At 35.4% G+C, this 13,817-nt stretch overlaps 1 protein-coding gene across 5 annotated transcripts in view; it reads left to right on the top strand.

The window, feature by feature from the left end:
* LOC111048106 (BTB/POZ domain-containing protein KCTD1) overlaps positions 1–13,817 on the top strand; it is a 298,361-nt gene that overhangs the window by 178,731 nt on the left and 105,813 nt on the right. For 3 of the 5 annotated variants that reach the window (XM_039430713.1, XM_039430715.1, XM_039430714.1), the window contains one exon: positions 13,614–13,700. The exons of the other annotated variants lie outside the window; for them this stretch is intronic. In XM_039430713.1, coding sequence (XP_039286647.1) covers positions 13,678–13,700 — 23 coding nt within the window. In that variant the 5' untranslated portion in view covers positions 13,614–13,677. The remainder of the gene's footprint in view (positions 1–13,613; positions 13,701–13,817) is intronic. 5 annotated transcript variants of the gene reach the window in all.

Raw genomic sequence — 13,817 nt, forward strand, 5'->3', positions numbered from 1 at the left:
GAAAATTGCGAAAAACCCAGTTTTTGACAACATTTTCGCCATTTTAGCCGCCATCTTCAATTGCATCTGATTGAAATTGTTTATAGTGTAAGGACCTTAAGTTCCAAATTTCAAGTCATTCCGTTAAATGTGAGATGAGATATCATGTACACAGACGCACATACACACACACACACACACACACACACCACACACACACACACACACACACACACACACACACACACACACCACACACACACACACACACACACCACACACACACACACACCACACACCACACACACACACACACACACACACACACACACACACACACACACACACACACACACACACACACACACACACACACACACACACACACACACACACACACACACACACATACACATACATACCCAAAAACCCCAGGGGACCTTGAAACGTATAGAAATTTAGAAATTGGTGTACCTTAATTTTTTCGGAAAGCAATACTTTCCTGACTTATGGTAATAGGGCAAGGAAAGTAAAAATATTCATTATCTAAACATCCACTCTTGTTAGAAATGTGGAAGGAGTTCTAACCCTCTCAATCATTATTAATTGGTGATCATCCACACATTGGTGAAAAAATACTGTAGGTCATCAATGATTACAATCTCAATAATCAAGTTTCAATTTGATAGAATCTAGAACTTTACATAAAAATAGACTACTCAATCATTCGCCATGAATCTAAAAGAAAGTTCAAATAGAGTTCAAAAATGAAACAGCGTTTATCTCTCTTCGAAATATAATTCTGACGCTGCTGAATATACATTTTTTCATGCTTCGAGTTCGAACAGTAATTGTTTCAGAAGGAGTATTGAGCTGATGATTGTGATATTTATCTGAGAAAAAGTTGGAATGTTCTCATCTTAAAATAGAATACATCCTGACTACTAAAGATTAATTGGGACCGGACAACCCACCAAGTTTATTTTTTTACCGTTATGGAAGATTCAGCTACTTCCAAAATCATGCATATTAGCTAATTGATCAAAATATTACTTATGACCATTAAGGGCCTTACACACTTTCAGATTTAGTAGAAAGAAGATGAACTTGAATGCTATCCAAGTAGTCAGTCTATTGACGTGTATCATAGAAATGAGGCATTGGGTTCAGGAACCTCATTCAGAGCCGTATTTAGGAAGTTGATGTTTCAAAAGCTGGCGTTTAAACGACTCGTCTCTACTTATCCACCATTGAAGTCTCCAAGCATGGACATGACGCAGCCTGTTAACTTGTATTTGGAATCTTTTATTTGAATCGTTTTAACTGCAGGTGTTATGTCAAGGCTGTTGACAACATGTAGACAATGTAACAATGGGTTTCTAGCTTAAGAGCTGATAATGTGATGGGTCTTACATGGAATGGAATCCCAGCTTTATACGCCGGCTGTCCCAATTAATTTTTTCCAAGAAGATGTTTGTTGTGTTTTAATTGAGACATTATTCTAAATAACATTCTAAAGAGTTAAATAACATTCAAGGAGTAGGGATAGAAGAATGAGGAGGAGGATGTAAATATGTAATTGGAATATATAGTATGTGAAAAGGACACAAGGATACTGAATTAAAAGAAACAGAAGTAGGTAGATAAGACGATGAAAAGAAAGGAGTAAAAGTGAGAAAGTGGAGAAACTGAAGAAGGAGGATGAGAAAAATATGGAGAAGATAGGAGAAGAGAGAAAGAGAATTCACTTTATTTCAGGTTCATGAGAGTATTTAGTATTAGTATTTAGTATTATTAGTATTAGTATTTAGTATTATTATTTAGTATATAGAGTATTAGTCAATCTCTTTTCAATATACGCTTGATAACATTACGCTTGAATAGTCTACTTTAAAGTCTCCGATTGGCTAGGAATTCAATGGTTAATTCCAATTAATGATATCTTACTAGCGTTTACAAAACTTAATCAAATTCTCATTAATGATGAGTTTCCCTTTTACATCTTCATCAATTCAAGGCGCATGATTGAGTTTAGATCTGATTATTCTTCGCCACAGTCTATTGACTGGAGAATTGTCAAATAGGAAATTAGGAATTACGAATCCAATTGTGCATCCTCTGCAGGTTCATCCTTCTCCGTACGGTGTAGATTCCATTTCATAAATTAAATTCCCCATAATGAAGAATCTATGTAGAAATTGAATTTTATGGAAAACCTGGACAAATATGAATATCTCTGATTTTCCAATTCATAATTATCACTGGCAATCGAAAAAAATGCAAATCTTATGATATCTTCAAACTTATGAGCTCCATCATTCCAATAATTGGAAGAAATCATTATAATGAATCTTAGTCGTATCATGATTTTTCAGTCTTCAAATGTCTGAAAATGATAAGGAAATAAACTATTGTATTTTTATTTTTTAGTATCTTTAAAAATCTGTTTACAATCTTGTGGAAGCGGCATGATACCTTGTCGTATGCAAATAGCCGCCTATTCCCAAGCAATGGGAAATGATTACAGAATGATCTGACAAGAATATTTATTTTATTGCACTAGGTAATCTTATGCAACTGGCCGCGCCAGTCGGATGAGTGGGAAAGGAGGGACTGTGTGAGTGAGTGAGAGAGATTGGGTGAGAGAGACAGTGTGTCGAAGAGTGAAATGAAGCATGGGAGGAGATGAAGCGGTGGAGGAGATGCAAAGCTCCCGATTGAGAAGAGATGTACATCAAGGAGAGGTGTTGATCAGTTGGTGTTGCATAGACCAGGCGTGGGTGAATCAACACATTCTCACGGTCCGGACGATAAGGAGAAGGTTGAGATAAAGGGCAAATTGAAGCGGAAGAGAAAGAGTATGAGATGATGGGAGAGAAAACAGAAAAGGTGAATTAGGAGATGAGCACAAAGTGGTAAAAAGAAAGGGAGGAAGTAATGAGAATACGAGGAAGGAATGAAAGTTACAAACAAATTAAAATCAAGGAAAGGAAGGGACATGATGATAATAGTGATAATGTTGGGGGGAAGAGGAAATGTTTAGGGGAAAGAGGATGAAGAAAAAATACATATTAAGGTTTCTTGATGGAGGATAAACTATGGATTGTTCTATTGCCTTCATCAAGATGGAGTTTGGACTTCAGGTCCTATCTGCCACACAACAGCAGGAGAAGAAAAAGTGGAGAAACGAGAAAGATAAAAGAGAATTACATTGTTTAAGGATGTAAAAGATATATTTATGATTTGAAGAGTAGGAGGAGGAGGGAGAAGAGTGGGAGAAAAATAGGAAGCCAAATGCGACAATTTCCCAGAGGAATGAAAAGCATTTTTGCGTTTCTGTGATGTGCACAACATGTTTCCTGCACCTACATTTATTGTTGCCCCCTTAGGGTTGGGGGAGCTTTGAGTCGAACATCGTACTCAAGAATGTGTTGAAAACCAGAATTTACCCACAGTATCCTTGCTTGTCGTAGGAGGCGACTAGAAGGGACCCCAATGCAACTCAAGAAGTTGCCTTGCCTTCAAACCCACGAGATCTGCCCCATCAGGGCAGTTTCTGAGGGGCAAAAAAGAAAATCCCAAGAGACCAAAGATGGTTGAAACTCCAGGCACAAATGTTGGTCAAGAGGCTAAGTTGAGGGTGACCAGGTTCCCCAAAGGCAATTTGGTGACTCCTCCTTCAGCGGAAGGTCCTACAAAGAAGCCAGGAGTGGATCACATGGAACAACTACGGAACACCTACAAAGAAGCCGGGAGTGGAACTGATGTAGATCACGAGTTTGTGGGTGGAGAGGCCAAAACTCACCACTGCTTAGAGAAGGGTGGCCATTCAGGCAAAACTTCCTGGGAGAGGTGAGGCTTTTGACCCTGCAGAGTTTCGGAGGGGCAAAAAGAAAAACCCAAGAGACCAGAGATGGGTGAAACTCCAGGCAAAAATGTGGGTCAAGAGGCTGAGTCGAGGGTGGCCGGGCGCCGGGCGCTCTAAAGGCAATTTGACGTCCCCTCTCTAAGCGGAAGAACCTACAAAAAGGCCAAGAGAGGGACTCACGTAGGTCACGAATTTGTGGGCGGAGAGGCCAAAACTCACCACTGCCTAGATAAGGGGGGCCATTCAGGCAAAACTTCTTGGGAGAGGTGAGACTTCTGACCCTACAAAGTTTCGTACGGGCAAAAAGAAAAAACCAAGAGACCAGATATGGGTGAAACTCCAGGCACAAATGTGGGTCAAGAGGCTGAGTCAAGGGTGGCCGGGCGCCCTAGAGGCAACTTGGCCACCTTCCCCTATAAGGATCCGGCACGAACAATTTCGATCAAATGCAATTCAAGATGGCGGCTGAAATGGCGAAAATGTTGTCAAATACAGGGTTTTTCGCGATTTCTTTAAAAACGGCTCGAACGATTTTGATCAAATTTATACCTAAATTAGTCATTGATTAGCTCTATCAACTGCCACAAGTCCCATATGCCCATATCTGTAAAAATTCCATAAGCTCCGCCCCATATATGCAAAGTTTGATTTTAGATAACCAATTCAAGATCAACCAATACCGTCTTCAGATACAATTTAAACTAAAAAATTTAAGTGAAGAAGATTGAGCATGAAAATCTCTACAATTAATATTCAGTAACATTTTCACCAAAAATTGAAAATGAGCTCGAAATTCGAGAAAATATGATTATTCAATTGCAAACTGTTCATTCTATTAAATCATTCACTATGAAGAGATGGCAGACTTCGTGTGTCTCCAGCGTTATTGTGCTGTCACCAGCTGGCTCAGATCTTTGAATAGTAGACTTGAGATGCCCGTGTACACTAGCGTCAGGTGATCAATTTTCATAACGGCAAGGAAAATTGTGTGAGTGCGCCACACCAGATTTTTGTTTTGCAATGTAATTATGTTGAATCTATACTCATAAAATTCTTATCTCACTGACTCACTGATCACGATTTCTGGAAAACTACTGGATGGATTGCAACAAAACTTAGAATATAGCTTCATTATATGTCCTAGGTGCTCACTAAGAAATCTTTTGGCGATATTTAACTCCAAGAGTGGTTTTTATGGGTTTAAAGTTCGTCTTCTAGCATGTATATTCTTCTTCTCCAAATCTCTTCATTATAATTATTGAAATGTCCATATCATACGTTACTATAGAACTATAATCTAGAGAGAGTACCTATTCGAAACAGTTGATAACTGGCGACCAATTAATAATTTTGTCAGGTTGGCATTAAGTTGAGATTATTTCATTTGGTTGGCACCAAGTTGAAGATTAAAATTCATTCATCGCGGAAAAATTGATTTGGCACTGCTACTTCAATCAGAGCTATTCCTGAGAATATTATATTATTATTCATTTTCCAATCACTTGATAATGGCATTATTTATAGCCGAAACATGTTATATGGAATAATTTTAAAAAAGGAAGATTTATAAATACTAGAATATAAATATAAGAATAAATATTTTTATTTCTATTCCTGGGAGTATAGATAATTTTTATGTTTCATAAAACAAACTTTTATGACGGGAGTCTTATCAATTGATCCTATTCTATCAAGACTAATCTTGTTTGTATATCTGACAGATCACGTGAACAGCTTAAACAGTTTCCATGAAATTTTAATTATTCAGTATGATGAATGGAGGGTATTTTTAAAACTTCAGAAGTTTCCGTTGTGGAATCTGTGTGCAAAGAATGAGGATATTCGGCCAGAATTTAACTTGACGAAAGAAAGGGGTTATTTATTAAAACGGCCAAATAGCTGTTGTTGCTTTCCCTAATGTAAAAATATCTTCCATAGAAGTAAGGCGCTTTTCCCATGAATCAATTATTCCCAAATATTAGTTGTGTTACCAAAGGAAATAGAAGATAGCTTTCGATAAAAATATTGGAGAATATGCATAACAGTTCGTTCATATTCACTTGAAACTGTCAGTATACCTCATCAATAGCATCAATACTCCCTATTCAAATAATGCTGACACATTGATATGAATCTTACTATAATTTGTTTACATTAGATCAGATGGAGATGAGATGATAGCCACTGTTTCGATTTCAAAATTATGATTGCCATTTTTGCTTCTTATGCCAGCTGTTAATAGTTTCGATTTCAATTATATTTGACATTCTCGCTTTTTATACCCGTTGCTATTATTATGTGAATTAACCTCTCATTCAATGGAATCATGATCATTGAAGTCAATTATACTAAGCGAACAATTTCTGTTTAAATATGTGTGTTTGCAGATATGTAGTATGTATGTCTGACGGATCTCGAAAACGCCTCTTACATTTTTTTATCAAATCAGGAATAGAGTACGTTTGCGATAGAAAAAATATTTTGGAACAGGTCTCAACTCTGGGAAAAATCGCTGAAGCTCTTTCAGAAATGATTATTTGTCCCTCAAGTAGCAGCTGATCAAAAAAAGTTTCCATACTCTGTTGAAAACGTGAGAAAGAAAGTGTGAGCAAGTGAAAATAAAGTGAAGCTGATGATTATAGCTTATAATAGCTGTAGTTGAGTTACCATATTTAGCGATCTTATTTCAAAACATTGCAGTATTCATGGAACATCTGGAAGAATAGGTTTAGAAAGTGACCGGATGATAGCATAATAAATTAAAAATCGATCTCTCCAAACATATGGTAGTTGAATTGATGTTTATTGTGAGGTGATAGAAATGCGACTAATTTCTTAAGCTTCTGTTGTATTGGTTCCTCTGTTGCTCTATGTTACTACGCAGCCATGGCCTTGAGAGAGCCAGTTGTCCTGTCTGTTAATTCCTAACCCGGACTAAATACCACGAGAACCAATCAGAGAAGCCCCTGCTCTGATTAGTTCTGATGGAATTTTATCATGATTGGAATTGAACAGGCTTTTGAGCTACTGGACCTGATATTTTCATGTTTCAAAATCAGCTAAATTTTATATCGAAAAAAACATAATATTCCATCAGCTGGTCCTATTTCCATTCATCCTATACTATTAAACGAGCAATTTCTGTTTATATGTTTAGATGTTTGGATGTTTAGATATTCAGATGTTTATATATTTGTATTTCACCGGATCTCGAAAACGGCTCTAACGATTCTCACGAAATTCAGAGCATAGTAGGAATATAATATAAAAATTCGATTGCACAAGGTCTCATCCCTGGAAAAATTCGCTGAAGGACATTGAAAGGATAATTATTATTCATCCTTGGAAAAACAGCTGATAATAATTATTTCGTCGTCTGTTGATGATGGAAGTGAGTGATCGAGTTCATGTGTGTGGGACTGTGTCAAAATTATGACTCAGCTGTTTAAGTTTTGTAATCATTCAATCAGGTACTTGGTGCCGGTTGCAAAAAAAGCCGGATTATTTTCAATCCTGATAAATTCCAGTAGATCTATCTTTTTGAAATGGTCTTCTCTGATTTGGTTCACGTGAAATTAATCAGGATTAAAATTCAACCTGCTTTTGTGCAACCGGGACTTTGTGAGGGAAATTTTTGCATTCCTCTGGGAATTAATCTCAATTTACTGTGATTAGATAGAACATTTCTATATGAACTATGAATGATATTATAATTTCTTCTTTCCTTATAAATTTTTCATGCTTTTGTACTACAGAGCTAAGCTCGGTCCCCGATATTGATGTCATTACATGATCCAAGACATACCTATTGATATTTATATCAATGAATCACAAGTAAATACTAAAGTTCTCAATTTAGATAGAAATTAAATCAAGTTACATGTTAATTTACATTCAAATTTTCATCCCCAAGCTTTTGGTTTCAAGCTAAGATTAAAGAAAGAAATCATATAATGGTATAGTGAATAATCAAAGTAATTGAATAAACTCTATTCAGAACTATTCAAATTAACATTAAAATGTCCACTTGAAAATTCCAACTCTAATATTTATGGTAGTAAAGTTTAGGACATGAGAAATCAGCAACATTTAATGTTGGACTAATTATTATGAATGGACTCTTATATATAAATGGACTTCCATGGAAGAAAGAATCAGTGGATTGGCTGCTTTTACACTTTTGAATAAATGAAACGAAGAGTAAAGCTGCGTTTACACCAAAGTTATTAAGAAAATGTGAACATTTGATGAACATATGTGTTAGTCAAGTTCCGTTCAATCCAATAGAATCCATAAGGATTAAGCTATCAACATTTCGCCAATAACTACTCTGCGTTTAGAGAAAGATTTATTTTCAGATGTAGTGGATCTATGTATTTGCGCCTTCGGTGTAAACCGGCTTAAGCGATAGGCTATGCCAGAAATTCCAGAATAAGCAAGAGATCCATGGAGTCAACCAATCCCAAATAGACTTGATTTGGAATTCTATTTTCAATTGCAACAAGCAAAAGCAAATATAACATGATCACTGCTAATTTGATAACTGTCAACGAGAAATATCAGTTGCCAATGGATAAAGTCGAGGTCGACTCTTAAGCCCCGCTCAATATTCCACAAAATTCGCTGCAATTAGTCTACTATTCTACAGAGCACTCCCAACACATCAATTAATAATTCAAATGATTATACTCAATAATTTTCATGCCAAGCTGTGGACTAATTTCTTTATTTATCACCGATAGAGGGCAGATCATAAGATGCTCCTAGCAAATAGTAGGTCCGTGATACAAAAATTTGAGCTGAGTCTCTTCTCTGAGATAACTTGAGAGGAAAAATTGATCTTCCAAGTGGCAGCTTATTGAAACAGAAATTTTCATCGTTTGTTGAAAACTAAAGAGAGAAAATTAACAGCTGTGGTTATAACATTTAGCAATATAATTTGAAAACATTGCATGATTCAATAAAAAAAAATATTCCCTGATGTCAAGGTGAGTGCATAAAAGCAACTGCGTGACACCATAAGGCATTACTAACTTTTGATTGCATTTCAATATACGCAGTTGAATGTATATTTCAACAGAGTTGAATGTGTTGTTCAAACTGAGGTAATAGCAACGCAACTAATCATCACACTTACTGACAACGATTTTTGGGTAACTAAGTATTATAGAAATGTATTTGAATGAGACTTGAAACGGTCCTATATACAATAACATTTTCATCGAGGGAGAGCACCTTTTCGGATACAAAATTCTATGACAGTGACGAGACTATATTAATTTATTGTTCAAGTTATATTCAGCAAGCAATTTTTGTTTGTATGATGGATCTCATAAACGATTATAACGGCTTTGGTAGAATTCAGGTTATAAATATTTTACTAAAATAATATGGTCATTAAATTCCCGTAGCGAAGCACGGGTACCCTGCTAGTAATTCAATAAATAATTATCATACATTTTAATTTTCTTATTGTTCTGGAAGAATAATTTTTTCGAATAAGGAACTGAATCAGCTCAAACTTTCCAAAACTGATAGAGTTCAACTTCCCATCTCTTCTCATGTACAGAAGAGGTCATAAATATGGAAAGTCACGTTACAAAACTATCTGTTACAGCCCACACTATACTTTTTGGCTGGAATGGATTACATATTCCGAAATTGGACCATTCAAACGCCAAAATAGAGGCCATAATCATACTATTAATAATCAACGTTTCTTCATAGAAAACTCGTTAGGTCTTTTTAGTCCTTCTTAAGTAGCTATGATAATTTTGTCTCCAATTTATTTCAATAATCTCGAGGTAATTACTCCATCCAAACAACTTTGCTCGATGTTTCCAGTTGAAATCTATAAAATCTCAAATTATAAAACTGTTGAATAAAATGGGAGTTGGTAGATTTTATATGCCTTCAGCTTATTGAATCGACATGTTGAGGCTGATTTGGAACATAATTCACTGTTGAAAAGAACAGATTCAATGCCACTAGTTCCTTGGAGCAAACCTGTTCAGAAACTTTTACGACTATGTATCAACAGGAAAGCTAACATTTTATGACTTTGCCTCGAAGCATGTGAGCTGGGAATTTGCTTTTTACATGAAGATGAGTCAAATTGCGTTGGTTCAGCTTAAGGCTGGATAGCAGCTTTCCTATTCGAAAATCTTAAGAAGATTTTTCCAATTAGGATTAGGATAGCGTAAGCTTGATTGGAGCCACCGATGTAGAGAAGATATTGAGTACCGGATTTACTGGATTCGTCTCGGACTTGAACATCCTCCTTCTGAGCTTTAAATTCATCCATTTCCATCCGTTCTAATAGAAAAATATAGTAAATCATTCAATAAAGCCATCTATTCATTATCCTCAATGAATACATTTACGTTTCAGGGGATCATATCAAAGATTGTCATAGTTGTTATGAAAAATTAGAAAAAAAATTTTTTTGTCTTCTAGTGATTACCAAATTGAGCCATTCTAAAGAATATTAATCTATCGAATAAGGTCTACCAAACCTGTCAGTGAGATATTATTAAGCTGATTGTTTTCTCAGCTTGAAACTGGTTGACCAAGTCATAAGCGATACTGGTCACATTAGCGATCTATCGATGTCCATCAATCGAAGCATTCAAATTTATTTTTAATCGGCAGTACACTTGTTGGCTCGCAGTGAAATTGATCCAAGCCGAACGAAAAATCTTTCACTTTAAATCAAAATTGATTGATTTAATATACTCAATTATTGAACTGCGTTCGAGCTCTAGTATATCATATTCTATCAAAGGTAAGGAGAGATCTCGAGAATCGCTTACTTAGTCCGTTCATCATCAACATGTAGGATATTATCATCAATCATGTTGATATTTTCGACCGTTTATCCTAATGCATTTCACTATTACAATTTACCTTGTTATTGGAATTCATTGTATGTTATTGTATGTATCTTTCTATAATTCCATGCTTAAGCCACGCTTCATAGTAGGCGTTACATACAAATACTAGGATCATGGATGAAGGGATTCAATGAGAGTTATAATAATTGAGTCATTAAGAAAGATTCCCCATTTCTGTACCATCAACCTTGAGGACATTCACATGGTTACTAAAATTTATTAGCTGGGTTCCACAAATTCATATTTCCTATCAAACACGTTATGCGAATATAGGCTTCAATTGCAGATAGACTAGCAACTGATGGTAAAATAATGAATGAGAAGTGTAATATTTCAATAGGATACGATAGTTAAATTGTGAACGACAATCATAGTAGAAAATAATTGCAAGGAAAACGAACCGTGATCGGTGGATTTAATGAGACAAAAAATAAATTTGATGAAAAACCAACCAATGGACACCCGTTGAACAGTAGAGATTTCCTACTGAACGCTAATCGCTGCAAGGGTCTTTCAGAACTCATGAACCATTAATCAAACAACTAGCCTGAAGGCTCATTTGCATCTGAGACATGGCAGAGTGATAGCTTACCAAATAGCATCAGCTTCAACTCCATAGCATGTTCGGCATAAGAAGCGACACGAGTTTGCATAAGCGGCAAGCTCAAATTATTGGATATGTGATGATTCTTTGTGATGAGTGACTATATTCTATTCCTTGTCGATATTTCAACTAAATTGGTCTGAGAACTAGTTTGGCACAGTTACGCTGCGGGCCGAAAATGTAATAAGAACTGTTAACTGAATAATACTAATGATCACTCAGAATGTGCTGCCCGCACAAAATCCTGTTTAATTGCTTTATGATTTTATATTTATTATGTTCAATACTTTTTCTCTAGTAATTTTTTTTCAAAATTTTAGTTTTTAAATTTATGTGTAATATCCAAGTATGACTATATTTTCATTTGATTTTTTACTTATTTCATTTCATTTTTTTTCTATTGTGGATAAAAGTATGAAGAAGGGCCCCACACAGGATTACCTTGTGGGTTTCATTTAGACTTTGGTATACAATGTATTGTGCATGCGAAGATGTTTGCTACACCAGTTAAGAGTGTTTTTTTTCTAAAATATTTTGTACAATGTATGTTGATTGGACGAATTAATATTATTATTATTATTATTATAACCGCAAGAAAAATCTGATGTGTTCTTCGACTACCAGAAAAAGAACCGCTTCGAGTTTGCGGTTAAAGAAGCGCAATGAATTTTCACGCATGTTAGTTAATGAGATTTATCTTGATGAGTTTGAGTTCAAGTGAACTCTCTACTCTTGGGTGACGTCGATGAAGTAGCTGTCAAAGAGGAAGAGCGGATGAGGTGAGGGAGAAGAATTGGAAAGAAAAAAGGAGAGGGAATAAAGGTAAGTGAATGTAAGAAGGAGGTGCCAGAAAGTAGTCGGAAAGAAGAATGAATGAGAGAAAGAATTAGTGGTAGACAAAGAAGAGAAAAGAAAAAAATAAGAAAAATGAGAGAAAAACAGTCATAGAGGAGAAACGAGAAAATTTGAAAAAAATAATAGATAGTTTGGAAGATTAGAATAGAGTGTGAGATATTATTATGTGATATTCGAAGAAACATATTGCAGGAACAGGAATGGGTCAGCAATAGATTAAACAAGAGAGAGAGAGAGCGAGAGAGAGAAAGTGAATCACGGGTAGGTGGTTTGAGAGAGTGAGAAATGTAAATATTTATGGAGAGAACAGGTTACCCATTACGTGGATTCTCTACAAAATTGAATAAGCAATAAAAATTAAACGCAATATTGAAGAATTGGAGGATAAAAGTGATAGAGGTACAAGAGAGGAAAGACCGGCGAGGAATGATGAAGATAACAGAGAAAAATACAGGATGTAGAGCAACTCATGAAAGAGATTAACAAAAATGGTTGATAATAATAAGACGAAAAAAGTAATGTGAGAGACACATTCCGAAATACAGAATCAGGAATTAAGTTGGGCACGATCAATTTATAGGTTGTACCACTTATTGGGGATTAGTTTCGTACATAGTCTCTAATGAAAACATAAATTCAAACTAATGATACGGTGACCTGATGTTCTACAGTTGGGCGAATCAGGTCCCGTGTTGTTTGGCCTCAGGCGGTACAAAATATTCTTATTATGTGCTTGCTTCTGCTTGGACATCGCATAACATCTGACACACATGATGGAAAAGACTAGAATCTAGATTACACTCATATAATATTATCAATTTCTAAATACTGTACATAATCCATCTAAAGGTGCATTCTCGTTTGTGCGTAAACTTCCGCAGTCGACGACGACAAGCATTGTTGACATTCATATTATCCAAATTTCAAGTGTGCTAAAACAGCAGATCAAATAACTTTCCATTATTTGTGTTTATTATTCAAGAATCAAAACATTTCTAATCATATCAACATATTACCATTTAAAAGTATGAAAAAGTATAAACTCAACCTCCCCCATTAAAACATAATTGAACATAATCTTTTAGGTTATTTAGACAAATTGGAATCTACCCAATCTGAGATCCCCACCCTGTTGTGGTCGACGACGGCATTTACGCACAAACGAAAACCCAGCTTTAGTACATGATTATTTTCCAAGTATGAAAATACAAATTTTGTTGCTTCAACATGAAATTGTGATTCAAAACAGTTTTCAAGTATTTTTCACTTAAAAATTGAGTTTCAACTCATAATCCTAATTATTAGAATAACTTTCCTGATATATTGGAAGACTTCTGAGACACAAATAATAATTTCTTATTGAAATTGCATTTTTAACGAGCAAGTCTCATTTCTTTGTTATTCTGTTGAACAGGTGAGTTCAGCAGGGAATAACTTATCAAAGAAGATACAGGCCTGCTCACTACACCACTACTGAGATGTATTACCATATAGAATCAAGGTAAAACTGACTGAATTCAGTAGTTATAAATTATTTTAATAGAACTACTCGAATTGTTTAATTAATATGGAAAACTACATAGTAGTACTCTTTTTTAAACTCTTTTTTCAAATAATC

Source organism: Nilaparvata lugens, chromosome 6 (assembly GCF_014356525.2).
Source record: "Nilaparvata lugens isolate BPH chromosome 6, ASM1435652v1, whole genome shotgun sequence".
Taxonomy (NCBI): Eukaryota; Metazoa; Arthropoda; class Insecta; order Hemiptera; family Delphacidae; genus Nilaparvata; species Nilaparvata lugens.